Source organism: Pinus tabuliformis, chromosome 4_2 (genome assembly GCF_031772625.1).
Source record: "Pinus tabuliformis cultivar Carrire ecotype Pingquan chromosome 4_2, CPIR1, whole genome shotgun sequence".
In the NCBI taxonomy this organism is placed as follows: Eukaryota; Viridiplantae; Streptophyta; class Pinopsida; order Pinales; family Pinaceae; genus Pinus; species Pinus tabuliformis.
This window is the reverse complement of record NC_142304.1, coordinates 701,498,822-701,518,675: the sequence shown is the minus strand read 5'-3', so window position 1 is coordinate 701,518,675 and position 19,854 is coordinate 701,498,822. Positions and strand designations below refer to the sequence as shown.

The 19,854-nt window shown below is 35.2% G+C and overlaps 1 protein-coding gene across 1 annotated transcript; it reads right to left on the bottom strand.

The window, feature by feature from the left end:
• Positions 1–17,009: 17,009 nt before the first annotated feature.
• Positions 17,010–17,506, bottom strand: LOC149171425 (E3 ubiquitin ligase complex SCF subunit scon-3-like). The gene is made up of 2 exons (XM_089425969.1): positions 17,219–17,506; positions 17,010–17,117 (listed from the first exon to the last, which is right to left on the bottom strand). Exons 1-2 carry the CDS (start codon positions 17,504–17,506, stop codon positions 17,010–17,012), a joined length of 396 nt encoding a protein of 131 aa, XP_089282095.1.
• Between the last annotated feature and the right edge of the window lie 2,348 nt (positions 17,507–19,854).

The following is a 19,854-nucleotide window of genomic DNA, read 5'->3' as shown; positions in this document are numbered from 1 at the left end:
GCATAGTTATTTGTGCCTCTCCCTAAACCCAAATTCATCTTGTAATAATGATCTTCATTTAAATAAAAAACTGCCCCTCTACCACAACCACCTTGTTGAGCAAATCCATCAAAATACGCCAAAGGGAAAGCCTTATAGATGATTTCTACATTAATGTTCGAATGATTCTGTTTCAGTTCATCCACAGGGATCAAGTTATAAAGTGCCACTATGTGGGAATATGTAAAATTCTAGTTTGATACCTTATCTAGAAAAATATTTTGGTTCCTTTAGATAATCTTCGGCAAAATCACATAACCAATCTTTTGTTGACGCGTTTCGAACCAACCAATGTGGTTCATCGTCAGGACAAGTTGATATTAATATCAATGATATTAATAACATTAACATTAATATTAAGAATCCCCACAATGGGTGTTGGATCCAGACAACTGTCCTTGTCATGTTGAACATAGGTGGATCAGGTGGCCACTTGGCCCATAGCTTCAACCCTCATACAGGCTGGCACACTCATATTTATACTCGCGAGATGGAATCATTTACTTGCTCCTGTTATCGTACGTCGTCCCTCATTGGTCCATCATGTTACCTTATTATTGCATGAAGAGGCTTACTTTGATGGAGATGGACGAAGATGGCGTCATGGCGCATATGCGTCCTTCTTTAAGCATGTCTTCGGACCCGATGAGCAGTTCTGAAAATGTATTATTGATGTTAGTTATGCTTGGTGTTTCTCTCTCGCTTGTTTATGGTCGCCATGCCTGCACTCCTGATTGCATCCAAACACTCTTCAGTTGGCCTATATCTTAGTATGCATTGGACTTCTCGAAATTGGAGGGTCAATGTAGCCTTCCTCCTTTGGTCTAGGAATTTCCATCCTCTCACGCTCACATAGTGTCTCTTACGTCTCCCCTGGCATCTAAGGATTTCAGTAATGGTCCCACTCTCACAAATAATGCTCTGCTTCCTCTCGATCAATAAGAGGTTGTAATTTATCAACTCAGTTAGTGGCTCGTTATTTGGAATGTGGGACTTTGCTTTGCATTGTCAGCTTGTGCATTATAAGACTCTAAGGCCTCTCAATGGAGTCTCCTGTCCTTCCCAGTCCACGGGTTTCAATAGTTCATGGTTTGTGGATGCTCCATTAGCTTGTAGCAGTTTGAGGTTCGTGGTTTCTCTTTTGGTTCTTGATAGCTCATGGTTCTTGGATGTTCGTGGCTAGTGTTTGTGGTTCATGGTTTGGAGATGTATTATTCCCACTGCTTGTGGTTTGCTGGGGAAGTTCCATCGCATTGGACACCAAGGGCCCGAGTTCATGGAATGCTTCTATTCAAAGCCTATGGGCCACTGGTGCTCGCAATTTCATGTCCTTCGCTGTCTTATTTCAAGTTTTAATGGTAAATGGGTGAAATACTTTTGTTATGGTTCAACCTACATGAAAACCCATAACCTATCTTGTTCAGTCAATAGGAGTTTACAAGAGTCCATTCCACTTCAAGTCACTAAATTGGAGCTCTTCAATTTTGAACCAAATAAGAAACAGAAGACAAGCAGATTGTCAATATTGCATAGAATATTAGTAAACCTCAACAAGCAGTTTCAAAATCCAAAAATTTACACATTCATTGATGAAAACAAAATATTTAAAGTATATTAAATGATATGATGCTGCAAGAATGAGACCAGACAAGTCGTGGGATGTACTTTCTTGTCACACTAGAAGGAAGGAAGGTTATACTATATCTGTGAGGCTTTTGCAATATACAAAAATATTCAACAACCCAAAAACACGCTTAACATCATCATCATAATCATATCTTTGCGAGTCCTTCGCTTCCAGTTGAGAACCAGTGACCTTTACAACACTAAGCACCTTAACATACCACCTTGGCTAGGTTTGTTATATGCCCCATGGGTATGTTTATACAACATTTTGAATATTATTTAATTCCCTAAATTTTGCAGTTTTTTGAGGTATTATTAAAAACTAATATATTTTTCACTGTTGTGAAGCACATATGAGTTAGTGTAATGATATATTTTAGATATCTATTGCATGGCTGCATAACACTAAAAAATGCTCAATGCAGTTGTTAATTGCATTTCTTCTTATTGACGACTTGTGCACTTCCTATTATGTTTGCATCAACCACCTAATAAGGATTTGTCTTTTTGAATCTACAATTTTTAGGTAATCTTGTTAAAGGTAGGTAAAGGCTTTCAAGTGACTAAAAGTTCAACATTTTTGGACTATCTTGAATACCTGGAATAGGCATGTTTCAGATAACATTTCTTTTAAACTCAAATCATACCCTTTTCTAGTGTAGAGACATTTATTGTGAATAATCCTTTATCCAAATTCTATCTCTTATTTCAACACAAATAACTTTCATACATATCCTAACATACAATACTATAATTTATTTCAACACAAATTACTTACATGCATGTCCTAACATAAAATATGAGGAAGAATTTAGGTTTTAGAATATGTGGAAGAATTTATGTTTTCCTTCCACGAAGCTATTATCTTATCGAGCTTGTTATTTACAAAAATGTTGTTTGTATGTGAACTTTGGTAAATATTGACAAAAATGATGTGTCTGGCTTCTCAAAGACCCATGCCAAGTTCTTTTTATTCAAATCAAGACTATAAAGTTAAATATTTCACTTGATCGAACGAATTGAGAAAATGTTACATATGTATAGTTGGATCTCCTTTTAATAATTTTGAATTATGAGTGATTATATAGGTTTCTTTTGTTACAAAAGGAAATAAACAAAAGGTATCTTTACTGATTGATTTTGAACTCAGTATCCATATAGAAAATGTTATAGATGCATATCTATATCTCCTTATAGTAGTTTTGAATTATGCCTGATTATATTGGTTTCTTTTGTTACAAAGGTAGCTTTACTAATCGATTTTGGACTTAGTATCCATATTACTCTTCTAATAAGATCCCATTCTAGAGTGGGTTAATATGTATAAAACAAAAACATGTCTTATCCTGGCTTGGAAAACGGTTTCTTACAATGCATTACTATTGTGTTAGTACAACATCATACAAGTTGTAACATCAGTCAAAACCAGGCTTGGAATGAAGTTCCAGGTAGAAAAGAGTGTGTGGAACTTCAAACCATTCCATGATATTTTTAATAGCGAAATGAAACATTTTTACGATGATATTTCATAGGGAGTGGGCTTATTCACATGATTAACAACCTGTTTCTTTTTTCTCGTAGTACCTATCCTTATAGTCCTTATAGGGTAATAAGGAGTGTCTAGAAATTGAATCAATCAATAGATTATTGCCTTCATCATCTTGCGGGGGCTTAATCCATCCTGATTACTCTCCCACTTCCTCCTGAAAAATATGCAGGTACTTGATTTCGGTTGAGAATATGAAAGTAGGAGCATACCGAGCAATTTCACTCAATTAGAGAACCTCCCTTCCTTCATAGTAATTGAAACTCTAAAATGATTTCCGCCGACTTGAACAAAGACATTGTTTCCTATGTACGATCTCCATGTCGTTTGGTTTCATTTCATCAAAGTAATCCATATTAAATTAGAGTATGCAGGAAAAAAATGCATCACCAACATTTTTTCTACATCAACGATCAACAAATTTACTCCTTTTATGATTGCATAATATCATTTTGTATCGAAGCACACAAACCAAAATGACTAAAGATACAATAAAGATTACCAATGTATACTTCAACTTGCACAAAACAATACTAATAGAAGGATCCTTTATAAACAAATTACAAGTTTTTCTTTGTCCAACAATGAAGACTATGTCAATTAAGTCTACATTTGGATTATATAAACAAAAATCATGAACATTTCATCAATTTAATTCATTTTATCAAAATATAAATAACAAATAACTCAAAATGTAAATCAAAGAAATTAGTGTACACATTGTTTTGAAGAGGAAGCAGGACTTTGACATGGCTTTTGAGGACTATGCATTTAAATTACTGGCCGAAGTCTCTTTGTCAGAGGAAATATTTAAATAGGCTACATATTATATTTTGGAAGTAGTATGTTCAGAGAGAAAATGTGGCAAAAGTAGAAATGACCCACGAATCTAGTTGAGCAAATGAATTTGAAATTAAATGAAGCATAACTTTTATTACCATCCTCTAAGAGCTCAAACATATTTATGGGACATCATAAAATAGAGTCCATGAAATTTATCTTCTTATATTTAGTTGCATAAGGTATGTGATGTTAATACAAATATATATCGCTCAAATTGCCTTGTATATCAATACATTTATAAACTCTTCATCCCTGCTTATGCTAGAAAATGGTTTTTTCCTATATTCTAACAACTCATTGAAAAATCTTCCTATATGTTTGCTAGCAATTCAATTCAACAAAGCATTCAACCCTTTGAACTGAAAGTTTTTCATATCTAAAACAAACTACAGTTCATTGGGAAAGCTTCCTATATGTTTGCTAGAAAATTAAACAAAGCATTCAACCCTTTGGACTGAAAGTTTGAACAATTTAGCAACAAACAAATTTCATCCTCAAAGGGTTGTTTAATGAAAAGAGATCTTGCAGGTAAGTCAAAATCCCTTTCCCTCAACAAATCAATTCTGAGGCCTGTGGGTTATGGGCCCACAAAGCCTTACCAGAAGCATTCTAGGCTTTAAGGCTTTTAAAATATAATCGCGGACTTACATTAGAATCAGATCCAATATGACTATCGGATTAAAGCCTTAACCCCACAGCCACACATAATACAAAATACACAGGAAACCATTTAAATCCCGCTCTGGTTCACATATATGGACTTAAAAAATAATACACCCACCTTTATATATATCGGCGGGTATGTTCCTTTTGTCACTCCTCAGCATTGCTCCGATACCCGACTACCGACACCTTCGATCACCGATTGGTTTATCAATGATATCGACATATCTCTATCGCTACATTTCAAAGGCCTATTCCAACTAGCTCAATGCATCGACTCGATATGTATTCCAGACCCAATAAGGGTATAGACCATGATTTATAACATTTCAGGTCCGCTTTACGGATCCGCTAAGGGGTTTTTGCCATTTCTCTGTGTAAATGGAGTTCGTTTCCTTTGATGGATTCTCGCCTAAAACACAGTTACTCTACCACTCTTCGTTAACACGCATAACATTCATATAAACATGAGATCTTTGGATCGTCATTGATCCTTCCTTGATCGATGGTCGATCAACATGCATTTACAATTGGAATTTCAATCCTCCCACACACATATATAACAAAAATGAAAGACTTAATACACATACATGTAGAAACTCGCAAAACACATATTATATAATAATATTTAAATTAGTATTATTTATTATTTATATAATAATATTTAAATACACAGACATGTAGAAACTCGCAAAACACATAGATGGTTGAAGCTCGCGTCATGGCTCGTATGCGTACACATTGTTTTGAAGAGGAAGCAGGACTTTGACATGGGTTTTGAGGACTATGCATTTAAATTACTTGCCGAAGTCTCTTTGTCAGAAGAAATATTTAAATAGGTTACATATTATATTTTGGAAGTAGTATGTATAGAGAGGAAATGTGGCAGAAGTAGAAATGACCCACGAATCTAGTTGAGCAAATGAATTTGAAATTAAATGAAGCATAACTTTTATTACCATCCTCTAAGAGCTCAAACATATTTATGGGACATCATAAAAATAGAGTCCATGAAATTTATCTTCTTATATTTAGTTGTATAAGATATGTGATGTTAATACAAATATATATCGCTCAAATTTCCTTGTATATCAATACATTTATAAACTCTTCATCCCTGCTTATGCTAGAAAATGGTTTTTTCTATATTCTAACAACTCCTTGAAAAATCTTCCTATATGTTTGCTAGAAATTCAATTCAACAAAGCATTCAACCCTTTGAACTGAAAGTTTTTCATATCTAAACAAACTACAGTTCATTGGGAAAGCTTCCTATATGTTTTCTAGAAAATTACACAAAGCATTTAGCCCTTTGGACTAAAAGTTTGTCATATGTGGAACAATTTAGCAACAAACAAGTTTCATCCTCAAAGGGTTGTTTAATGAAAAGAGATCTTGCAGGTAAGTCAAAATCCCTTTCCCTAAACAAATCAATTCTAAGGCCTATGGGTTATGGGCCCACAAAGCCTTACCAGAAGCATTCTAGGCTTAAAGGCTTTTAAAATATAATCACATACTTACATTAGAATCGGATCCAATATGACTATCGGATTCAAGACTTAACCCCGCACCTACACATAATACAAAATACACAGGAAACCATGTAAACCCCGCTTTGGTTCACATATATGGACTTCAAAAGTAATACACCCGCCTTTATATATATCGGCGGGTACATTCCTTTTGTCACTCCTCAGCATCGCTCCGATACCCGACTACGGATACCTTCGATCACTGATTGGTTTATTAGCGATATCGACATATCGCTATCGCTACATTTCAAAGGCCTGTTCCAACCGGCTCAATGCGTCGACTCGATATGCATTCCAGACCCAATAAGGGTATAGGCCATGATTTATAACATTTCAGGTCCGCTTTACGGATCCGCTAAGGGGTTTTTGCCATTTCTCTGTGTAAATGGAGTTCGTTTCCTTTGATAGATTCTCGCCTAAAACACAGTTACTCTGCCTTTCTCCATTAACACGCATAACATTCATATAAACATGAGATCTTTGGATCGCCATCGATCCTTCCGTGACCGATGGTGGATCATCATGCATTTACAATTGGGATTTCAATCCTCCCGCACACATATATAACAGAAGCGAAAGAATTAATACACGGACATGTAGAAACTCGCAAAACACATATTTATTATATACAGTACAACTAAAACATTTCAACCTTAACATGGGTTCTTCCCCGACTACATTAGTCTAAGCACTGATTACACAATCTATTCATGTCACTATGTGTTTCCCTCTATATATATAAGGAAGCATTGTTGGATCAGATCACGGAAGGATCCGATCAACCCTCTAATAAAAAGTCCTTAATGCTCTCATTACATGCATGCATACAACACATGGTAGATTACATTTAGATCAAGTCTTTGAGACTTATCACTTCCATATTTAAATCTGTTTTAAAATACATTTTCCCCTGTTTTGCTCCATGGTCCACGCTGTCCTCTCTTTGCTCTGCTTCAGATTCCTCTTTGATTAGGGGGGTTAGATGCTCTTGCATCAGACTCCCGAGGCACAAAATTTTATGACCTCCTGGTCATATGCTTCTCCTTGTCCTTGGCAATTCTACCCACTGCATTTCTTTAGTGGAACTGCCTTCATGGTCTTCTGTGAGCTGCAACCAAACCTCTGCAGTAATAGTCTTCCTTTTTTACACGATACCTCACCAAGCCCTCCTCACTCGGTCTTTTGGCATCCTTCTGGTTCTCTCCTCTGGAACCATATGATCACACCTTGCTCTAAGTTTGCTGCAAGTCATCTCACCTTCTATTGTCGCTATCTGCACGATAGTAAGACCACAAACTCTCCAATTTTAAACAACTATACCTCCTTTCGCTTCTGCTTGCACTCCTTCTTCACGTAGAATCATATTCTACTCTGATACCACTTGATGAAAAGAGATCTTGGGGGTAAGTCAAAATCCCTTTCCTTAAACAAAACAATTATGAGGCCTATGGGTTATGGGCCCACAAATCCTTATCGGAAGCTTTCTAGGCTTTAAGCCTTTTAAATTATAATCGCGGACTTACATTAGAAGCTGAGCCAATATAACTATGGGGTTCAAGCCTTAACCCCGCAGCCACACATAATAAAAAATACACAGGAAACCATGTAAATCCCGCTCCATTTCACATATACAGACTTCAAAAATAATACACCCGCCTCTATATATATCAGCGGGTTTGTTCCTGTTGTCTCTCCTCAACGACGCTCCACCTTTGACCTTTGATACCCGACTACCGACACCTCCGATCGCCAATTGGTTTATCAGTGGTATCGCCATATTTTCTCGTCGGTCGTCAGCGCTGATCACGCTCGCGCTATCTCGTAAGTCCCTGATTGCGATTAGTGATTAGATCCACATCGTCGATCTGCTTTCTGATCCGCCGGTTGCGATTTAATCGCATATCGCTATCGCTACATTTCAAAGGCTTGTTCTGAATGGCTCAATGCGCCAACCCGATATGCATTCCAGACCCGATAAGGGTATATGCCATGATTTATAATATTTCAGGTCCGCTTTACAGATTTTCTAAGGGGTTTTCGCTATTTCTCTATGTAAATGGAGTTCGTTTCCTTTGATGGATTCTCGCCTAAAACACAATTACTCTGCCACTCTCTGTTAACACACATAACCTTCATATAAACACGAGATCTTTGGATCTCCATTGATCCTTCCGTGATCAATGGTCGATCAGCATGAATTTAGAATTGGGATTTCAATCCTCCCACACACATATATAATAGAAGTGAAAGACTTAATACACAGACATATAGAAACCCGAAAAACACATATTTATTATATACAATATAGCTAAAGCATTTCAGCCTTAACACGGGTTCTTCCCCGACTACGTCAGTCTAAGCACTGATTACACAATCTATTCATGTCACTCTGTGTTTCCCTCTATATATATAAGGAAGCATTGTTGGATCGGATCACGGAAGGATCCAATCAACCCTCTAACAAAAATTCCTTAAAGCTCTCATTACATGCATGCATACAACACATGGCAGATTACATTTAGATCAAGTCTTTGAGACTTATCACTTCCATCTTTAAATTTGTTTTAAAATATATTTTCCCCTGTTTTGCTCCATGGTCCATGTTGTCCTATCTTTACTCTGCTTCAGATTCCTCTTTGATTAAGGGGGGTTAGATGCTCCTGCATCATTGTTCATCACATAGAAGACACGTGTGTTCTATTTTTTTCATTTTTTCCCACCTTCTTGTTCCAATTTCTAGGTTTTGCAAACTCATATTTATCCCACATGCCAATTGTCTTTCAAAGACTGATATGGACATAGGTCAATGTTTGGATTCCTCATATATAACCATAGGATTTATTTCCATACTATAGTAGTTCATACGTTCCTTTGTCTTTTGCCAAATTTTCTCACTTACATTATGTTGAACTATATCTCTAATAGCAACTCACAAATGATACAATGATTAAAGTTATAGATAATTCAAGACCAGCTACCTGTGGATATGGGTATGTGTAAGCATGTAGTATATGGACCCAAACGTTAGAGACGAGAGTCAATGAAACCTGGATACAAAGGTTATGCTTCCTTACATTGACAATCTCCATCATCAACATTACAACGTTGTAAACATCGACCTACGTCGTAGCAATATATCCATTAAAATATTCTAGAGGCATGTACCCCAATGTCTGAGCTACCTGGATAGATATTTGATGCTTTTGACAATTGTTCTCTGCTATCAAATTCTAGTCCTATTCTTGAATTGATTGTAAATTCTTAAGAGCCACGGTGCAATATTGTGTTGAAGTGGATAAGGGGCCTTCTACAAAAACTCTTGCATGACTGCTTCCATAGGCCAGAACCACCATTGTCTAGAGTATGGTGGGATGGAAGTGCACAAGTCAATAAAGGGACCTCGTATTCTCCATAGAGGACAACAACTTCACCTACTTCTTACTCTTAAAGATCCCTCTCCCATCCATTTAAAGAAGAATCAATGTTTTGTCTCAACTATATTTTCTCTACTGCCGATTTGAATGGTTTATTGGTGCTGGCAACTTTCGTCAAACACTTTTTGTTAATCCTATATGGAAGTATTTTTTCTTAGAATGTGCTCGCAACCTTTTGTACAAGTGATCTTAAACTACAAAAGTAATTAGTCTACTTATCCCTCTAAATTGTATGTTAATTAACAAATTTTGTTTGAAATTTTGAGTTTGGCATTTTTTCAAACTTTTTTTGGGTTTGCTGGTTTATGCTTGATTGAATGGTTTTCTGGGACATAATCTCTTTATTTTAAACTTAGTGGAAAATTATTGCCTAATACACCAAATGCAACAATAACCCTAAATCCAAGCAATTTAAGAGGAAGTAAGGGAGAACATTTTATGAAACACAATTATAATGATATGAACTTTGTTTATTCTTCACATCCTTGTTGTAAATGTAGATTTAGAGTTTGAATGCACCCAAAACTTGGAATAAAACTTAGTTTGACTTTCTGGAGTATTTCGCAGCCTCTATACAATAGTGGGTCACCTATACAAGGAATATTTAACCAATGTTTTCACTCAACAATGAGGAAATGAGGTGAACATTTAGCTTACTGTTGGCCACAACCTCAAGAATATGGTTCCAATCTCCAACCTTAAGAAAATTATGAGTTCTTTTTAGTGCACCCTCACTCCTCCATACCAAGAAGCCCTTTTGTGTAGTGGAATGCCCCAAAGCCTGATTATAATTTAGTATTCATGCGACTACAAGAATGGAATTCCTAGCCAAAGGAAATGTGCCCAATCTCAGCCACATACTCTAGAAAAATGCAACAATCAATAAGCAGTGAATCAACCTTCCATATAACTTAAACATGCCCTAGAAATATGGTGAAAATCACCCCCAATAACAGTGATATAGCTTGGACTTTGTTTGATTTAGAAATATATGGGTACAAACTTCTAAATTGCCTCCAATTCGTCTTTGCCTTCACAAATTTGACCCATAGTTTATTCCATCAAAAATGTTCTGTAAATATAGATATACATAAAATGAGTTACGTGTGGGAGAAAAGAATGAAAGAAAAGAAAATAGTTCCAAAAAATTGAATGATTTATACATAATTTTCAAAACAAGTAAGAAATAGTAAATTAATCAAATAAAATAAATCATTTCCTAAAATTTGTGAATAACAACTTAAATGAACAGTTTGATATTTATTGTCTTAAGTTATTATAAATAACAACATTATTGAAAAGTTTGATATTTATCTAAATTTAATTTATAGATGAAAATAAACTAATAAATATAAATAATTTTATAAGATAAAGCAATCATAATTATATAATAATATAATTTGTAGTTTTATAAAATAATATCAATCATGTTTTAAAATTCATTAAAAACAATATGATGGAATATAATATAAAAGGAATGATATAAAAATAAAGAGTAGTTTTATGTGCGACTTTTTGGAAAGTTTTCAGCTTCATTAAAATCACAAGTTTGACAATTGGGCTCTTCCCAATAGAAGTGCCTTAAAGATTTTTAAGGGTGTTGAATCCATATATGCAGTAAAAAAGCAAGTTTAAACAACACAAATCAAGATTTGGCCATAACAAATTTTGCCAGAAATCCACCAAAAACTCCCAAATATCAGACTTAACAACTACTCCAAAAGAATATCAAACTAACTAAATACATATTTTCAGACTTTCTTTGATTTAATTATTTTTATATAAAAAATTCATCACTCTTGATCTCGGGCCTTGCAAGGATTTCTCTTTCCAATTTCTCACTTGACAAGTCCAAAAGACTCGGCATAGCAAGAAAATCTGCTGCCTGCAATAACATAATATAAAACATATCAACCAGCATTCAATTACATTACTTATTGACTTTTAAAAACATAATACTTCACATTATTTTTATGATAACATTACCTTTATTATATCCTAGAGCTGATAAAGAAAAGCAGTATATGTCTCATGTACCATATGCAAATGCGGTAGGAAACTTAATGTATGTGATGGTATCTACAAGACCTGACATTTCACATGCAGTTGGAGTTGTCAGTAGGTTCATGGCACATCCAGGGAAAGAACATTGGCAAGCAGTGAAATGGGTGCTTCGATATCTAAGAGGCACAAGTGACCATTGGATCATCTTTAATGGTAGTGAAGGATCAGTGTACGGATATGTAGATGCTAACTATGCTGGTGATTTGGACAAAAGAAGATCTACTACAGGTTACGTCTTTACTCTTGCAAGTGAAGAAATTAGTTGGATGTCAAAGCTTCAAGACACAATTGCATTGTCCACTACCGAAGCCGAATATATTGCTGCTTCAGATGCTAGTAAAGAAGCAATCTGGTTAAAGGGTCTGCTCGATGAAATTGGAAGAACGCAGGAGAAAGTGAATGTACTTTGTGACAGTCAAATTGCTATTCACTTGGCTACAAACCTTGCCTATCACAGCAGAACCAAGCACACTGATGTAAGGTATCATTTTCTGAGACATGTGATCGATGGCGAAAAAGTAGCTCTTAAAAAGGTCCATACACGAGAAAATTGTGTAGACATATTCACAAAGCCAGTTACAGTAGAGAAGCTGCGGTGGTGTTTAGCTTCTCTTGGCTTGCAAGAAAGATGATGAATGGAAAAATTGTTGTCAAGGTGGAGTTTGTTAGTTTGAACACGAATTAGTAACTTTAGGTAAAATGTAAATAGACAGTTGTATACCGAATAATTAGTTATGTAACGATAGTTGGTGATATAAAACTATCAAATTCCCATGAAATGTAATGTGGAGAATCATTGTTAATTAAAATTCCATTCAATTCAGTTTTGTGATTCAGTTTCATGTCTTGGTATTCAGTTGTTGCTTTCTTGCTTTCTTCATTATTTTGGTTTCTGATCAACAGCCTCCACATCCGTAAACCACTTAGAAGTTGTTCAAAATCATGAAGAAGTTGGTCAAGAAGATCCAAAGCCTAACCCGAAATGGGGTGGGGAGTAAGGAAATGAAGAATATAAAGAAAAGGAAATATTAAAGGGATATGCTCCAATTACAAGCTTCAAGTTAGATCAAATAATCTAGACAGGATTTAAGGAAATAGGCATACAGTTAAAGTAGGTTAAGAAAGGATAATTGGCAATCTCCCACAACCCGTTAACTTAGATAACATGTGGGGTAAAATCTGGAATAAAGATGGTTTTCCCAAAGTTATCCTTTTCTACTGGGAACTAGTGTATGGAAATTTTTTATCTAAAAGAACTATTCATGGGCCTTCCCAATGCATATTATGTGAAAAATCCAAAGAAAATACCTATGCGTGTTCATTCTCCACTAAAGTATGGGAATTTGCAATCCCAATCCTCACTGATGTCACCCATATCACCTACAACAGTGTACACATTAGGAAAATCTAGGACATGCAAAATAAAAGCAACTATATTGTTGGCAATTCGAAAATCTCAGCGATTATTTATGGATGGAGAGGCAATCAAAACTTCATGCAAAGAACCATTATGCTCATGCTAGAGTCCATGAAGAGGAAAACAAATTGACTTAATGGAAATTAAAAAAAAAGGTTTTGAATTTTATTACAACCTTAAGTTTACATCACTAGACTATCATATAAATTAAATGTTCCCTAAATATAGATATACACCAAATGAGTTATTTGTGAGAGAAAAGAAAGAAAGAAAATAAAACAGTTCCAAAAAATTGAATGATTTTATACATAATTTTCAAAACAAGTAAGAAATAGTAAATTAATCAAATAAAATAAATCATTTCCTAAAATTTGAATAACAACTTAAATTAACAATATGATGGAATAGAATATAAAAGTAATGATATAAAAATAAAGAATAGTTTTATGTGCGACTTTTTGGAAAGTTTTCAGCTTCATTAAAATCACAAGTTTGACAATTGGGCTCTTCCCAATAGACGTGCCTTAAAGATTTTTGAGGGTGTTGAATCCATATATGCAGTAAAAAAACAAATTTAAACAACACAAATCAAGAATTGGCCATAAAAATTTTCACCAGAAATCCACCAAAAACTCCAAAATATCAGGCTTAAAAACTACTCCAAAAAAATATCAAACTAACTAAATACAGATTTTCTTTGATTTAATTATTTTTATATAAAAAATTCATCACTCTCGATCTCGGGCCTTGCAAGGATTTCTCTTTCCAATTTCTCACTTGACAAATCCAAAAGACTCTGCATAGCAAGAAAATCTGCTGCCGGCAATAACATAATATAAAACATATCAACCACCATTCAATTACATTACTTATTGACTTTTAAAAAGATAATATTTCAAAAAAACGGTTCTGAAAACGACTTCCGGATGAAGAAGTTATGGCTTTTTGAAAAAAATTTGATGAAGTCGCCGACGAAGTGCAGGAATGAAAAATCCGCCCCCACAAAAAGGAGACTTGAACTCAAGACCTCTACTCTCATAAATTAGCTTTGGACCAAGTGAGCTATATAAAAAGTTTGAGAGAGAGAGAGAGGGGGGTTGAAGCTTTGGGTTGTGTGCTTGCTTTGAGAAAGCTCTTTTTCCCTACAAAACAAAAACACAAAACCCAACACGGACATACAAAAAAATGAACCTTGCGTCTCGAAGTTAGATTTAGCCGGAAACTAAATATTTTCCTCAATGTTTCTGATTTTCTGAGATCACACTAAGGCGTAGCGGAAAAGAGCATACGCATGAGAAAAATCCTTCCTTTCTTTTTCTGATTTGCCCAGATCGCACAGAGTCGTTGGGCAAAGAGCATACGTAGAAATGAAAGGTTCAGATCCGGTAATAAAAAAAATCTAAATAAACCGAAACCGAAATAAACAAAGAGAAAATAACTGTAAACTGCAAATAAACACTCTATACCTCCACATCTTAAAAATGACGCAGCTAGGGCTACCGGAAACTTTTTCGCGTGAAACGAAAGGGGTTCCTCACTGGAACAGATGCTCCCAACACAACAGAGTAGTCCTCTCGGCCCGAAAGCAGTCAGAAACAATAGATCTAGGAAACGACAGTCGGATGCAGTTCTACCGGCTTCAGATTTGGATCACCAACAGACGAGGCCCTCGAATAGCTCCGATACCATGTAGGAATTTATAGGGTAAGTTCCTCAGACAGAACACCAAAGGACACTGCTCACAAACATATCACAGATCAATACACCAGTACTTTTGACGTGGTTAAAACCCTCAAAGAGGGAAACAGTCCACGGCTTGAGCCAACGCGACCACTTCAGGCAATTTATTAATAAAAGAATGAAAATTTACATAAGCTTCTCTCATGAACGGGTTAACCTACAAATGACCTTCCATGCTATTTAAATAGAGATCATGGACCAATCGGGTGTTAAGCCAAGGATGAATTGTCGGTAATACCGAGGAGAGAATGAACCGTTGGATCACTACATATCGTGACCGTCGGATTGTAAGTTACAAAATGTACATAGTAAAGAAACACACTTTACCTAACTTTGTACTAGACCAAGTTATACTTAACTATTTGCTATGTGTCGGAATATCCTAACACCAATCTCCAACCTTAAGAAAATTATGAGTTCTTTTTAGTGCACCCTAACTCCTCCATACCAAGAAGCCCTTTTGTGTAGTGGAACACCCCAAAGCCTGATTATAATTTAGTATTCATGCGACTACAAGAATGGAATTCCTAGCTAAATGAAATGTGCCCAATCTCAGCCACATCCTCTAAAAATGCAACAGTCAATAAGCAGTAAATCAACCTTCCATATAACTCAAAAATGCCCTAGAAATATGGTGAAAATCACCCCCAATAACAGTGATATATCTTGGACTTTGTTTGATTTAGAAATATATGGGTACAAACTTCTAAATTGCTTCCAATTCATCTTTGCCTTCACAAATTTGACCCATATTTTATTCAATCAACAAAAATCACTACATTGAGGGTTTGTGCCTCTTCTCCTGTCATTTGATCCTTTGATTTCAATTGTCTTACCAGCACAGGAAGATTTCAAACTAGTAACATGGAAATAGGGTCATAAATACATATGATTCCATTCTTACTGCTTTTGCCCGATTCTACAAAATTAAATGCATGCTTTAATTTTGCAAGAATATCCTTCGGAATCAGTGTCTCCAGCTTCCGTGTTAAAAACTCTTTCATAGCTTCAAAATGTATCTTCTGCATTTCCACAAAAATATCGAACGAATGATGGTTAAAATCATTTTGAAAGGCTTTATATGTCTAATTGCTTCATTAAATATAGTCTTCCCATAGCCCTATTTAAATGACGATAAGGCTACTAGTATAAATTCAACCTTAGGCAAAACTGTTGAAGAAGTCGGATTCACTAAATACACAGTTTATAATCACCCATCACAGTTTTCAAAAATAGCTTTGCTTAAACTTTGAATACAATTGCAAAGAGCAGCAACCGCCACAAAACTTCATGCAAAGAACCATTATGCTCATGCTAGAGCCATGCTAGAGTCAATGAAGAAGAAAACAAATTGCCTTAATGGAAATTAAAAAAAGAGTTTTGAATTTTATTACAACCTTAAGTTTACATCACTAGACGATCATATAAATTAAATGTTTCGTAAATATAGAAATACATAAAATGAGTTATGTGTGGGAGAAAAGAAAGAAAGAAAAGAAAACAATTCCAAAATAATGAATAATTTATACATAATTTTCGAAACAAGTAAGAAATAGTAAATTAATCAAATAAAATAAATCATTTCCTAAAATTTGTGAATAACTTAAATTAACATTTTGATATTTATTGTCTTAAGTTATTATAAATAACAACATTATTGAAAATTTTGATATTTATCTAAATTTAATTTATAGATGAAAAGAAACTAATAAATATAAATAATTTTATAAGATAAAACAATCATAATTATATAATAATATAATTCGCAGTTTTATAAAATAATATCAATCATGTTTTAAAATTCACTTGGAATATAATATAAAAGGAATGATATAAAAATAAAGAGTAGTTTTATGTGCGACTTTTTGGAAAATTTTCAGCTTCATTAAAATCACAAGTTTGACAATTGGGCTCTTCCCAATAGAAGTGCCTTAAAGATTTTTGAGAGTGTTGAATCCATATATGCAGTAAAAAAAAGAGTTTAAACAACACAAATCAAGATTTGGCCATAAAAATTTTCGCCAGAAATCCACCAGAAACTCCAAAATATTAGACTTAAAAACTAATGCAAAAAAATATACAGATTTTCTTTAATTTAATTATTTTTATATAAAAATTTCATCACTCTCGATCTCGGGCCTTGCAAGGATTTCTCTTTCCAGTTTCTCACTTGACAAATCCAAAAGACTCTGCATAGCAAGAAAATCTGCTGCCTGCAATAACATAATATAAAACATATCAACCAGCATTCAATTACATTACTTATTGACTTTTAAAAAGATAATACTCCACATTATTTTTATGATAGCATTACCTTTATTATATCCCGCAGTGTTGATATGTCCACGCTGAAAAAATTCTCATCCCACTCTTTAATTTCACGTGAGGTTTGAGTTGAGTTGCGTAAATGATAGTCATAGTATTGGATCACCTTTTCCAATATTGGAGTGGATACATAAACAGGCACAGTTGCATGAGATATATCGATGAATTCTGCCATATTCTTTATCACCTTCGACTCCATTGCAATTTCTCTGCCCACCCGAAAAATTTCTCCCTCAGATGTTTCCAGTGCCACTGTGTTGACCATATCGTTTTCCATTGATCGTTCCACTTAAACCAACTCAGATCCTGTGTGTCCGAAGTCAAAGGGTAGAAATACAAAGTAACGCGAGCTGAACTTAGATATTAATGTGCAGTTGAGAGAGAAATATAAAACATTTAGAAATTGATAATATATATATGTTTATAGAAATTGATAATATATATATATATATATATATATATATATCTTAGAGTTTTTTTCACTGACCTTTTTTCACCGCCGACATATTTTAGGATCATTCTTAGTATTTATTTTATGTCAAATTAAGTTTTATTTTTGTAAGTTTCTTGGGACTACATTTTTATTATTGTCGTTATGATAATCTTCTTAAAGATCGACATACACGATGATCATCGAATTATTATTATAATAATGTGAAATTATGACCATTCTTACTATTTATTCTATGTCAAATTATGTTTTTATTTTTGTAACCTTAGTGGGACTACATTTTTATTATTATCATTATGATAATCTTATTTAAGGACCACGGTACATGATGATCATCGTATTATTATTATTATTATAATAATGTGAAATTATGATCATTCTTACTATTTATTTTATGTCAAATTAAGTTTTTATTTTTGTAAAAGTTTGGTCGGACTACATTTTTATTATTATCATTATGATAATCTTCTTAAAGATCCACATACATGATGATCATCGAATTATTATTATAATAATGTGAAATTATGATCATTCTTACTATTTATTCTATGTCAAATTATGTTTTTATTTTTGTAACCTTGGTGGGACTACATTTTTATTATTATCATTATGATAATCTTATTTAAGGACCATGATACATGATGATCATCGTATTATTATTATTAGTCCCTGCCGGGGACTATAAGCGATCGATAGATCACTGACTTTGGGTTGACTGACGCAATTTTTGGAAATATTTGCCATATATCCTAAGTCGAACCAAAGTTTAGGGGGCAGAAAGGATTGGGGGTCTTATTACACGCTTCGCATCGTTCGAGGTGAATGGCACGTGGCCCGCATGAAGGGCACGTGGTTGCATGCGCTCTGGTGGTCTGATCGGCGGCCAAGTGTCCCTCCTCGAGATGCTGGAAAGTTCGGCTTGGGTTTTACTGTCTTCGCGGCATTTCGGTTGGTATTGTTACTTGCTTGTTTAGCTTTGCAGTCTGTGCGATTTTTCGTCTACGGTGGAGTTCCTGCCTGCTCGGGTATTGTTAGTTGCTTGTTTAGCTCTGCAGTCTGTGCGATTTTCCGTCTGCGGTGGAGTTCCTGCCTGCTCGGTGTGGCTTTGGTAAGTTCGGCTACTGTGTGGCCTGCATGCAAGAGTCGATGGTTATTTGAGCATTATAAGTTAATGGCATTCTGGTTGAATACTGAGGGTTTGTCTTCTGATTAAATACTGAGGGTTTCTCTTACCTGCATGCAAGAGTCCATGGTTATTTGAGCATTATAAGTTAATGGCATTCTGGTTGAATACTGGGGGTTTGTCTTAGCTATGTTCGGCATGCGCTGTGGTGGTCTCATCGGCGGCCAGCTGTTCCTCCTCGAGATGCTGGAAAGTTCGGCTTGGGTTTTACTTTCTTCGCGGCCTTTGGGTTGGTATTGTTACTTGCTTGTTTAGCTCTGCAGTCTGTGCGATTTTTCATCTGCGGTGGAGTTCCTGCCTGCTCGGGTATTGTTACTTGCTTGTTTAGCTCTGCAGTCTGTGCGATTTTTCGTCTGCGGTGGAGTTCCTGCCTGCTCGGTGTGGCTTTGGTAAGTTCGGCTACTGTATGGCATTCTGGTTAAATACTGAGGGTTTCTGTTACCTGCATGCAAGAGTCCATGGTTATGTCGCTTCCGCAAGAAGCATTGCAGGTTATGGATGTGGTGCTTCGTCAAGCAGCTCTGAGAGTGTAAGCCTGCAATTTACCAAATAAATGATAACATTGTGGCTCTTTTTGCTTTTTGGATTTGCCATAAAATATGCTCTATAAATGCTTACAATATTTAATGTTTGCATTGGCAGTTTCGTTGAAAAAGGGAGATCCTTCTTTGGGAAACACTTTGGCGTTGAAAAGCTTCAGGGGGGTTTGGTGGCCTATCGAGGGTTTTATCAATCTATTCGGCCCGCGCAAGATAATCTTCTCACTTTAAATATAGGTACGGTGTTGTTCTGATAACCAGTTTGAGAAAAATTCTTAAATCTTCTTGAATTTTGATATACACAGTTGTAAGAGATAATAATTTTGTGCCGTAGACATTGCTGCGGCGCCCTTCTATGATTCTGTCGAGTTACCAAGCTTTGTTACTGAGGCCTTTCGAAAGGACGTGTGGGAGTTGGACCGCGAATTTTCTAGAAATGACTCCGCCGGTGG

Coding starts and splice junctions, on each gene's coding strand:
- LOC149171425 (XM_089425969.1), bottom strand. CDS start 17,506: ATGGAAAACGATATGGTCAACACAGTGGCACTGGAAACATCTGAGGGA. Junction 17,118..17,218: donor CACTGCGGGATATAATAAAG/GTAATGCTATCA, acceptor ATGTTATTGCAG/GCAGCAGATTTTCTTGCTAT.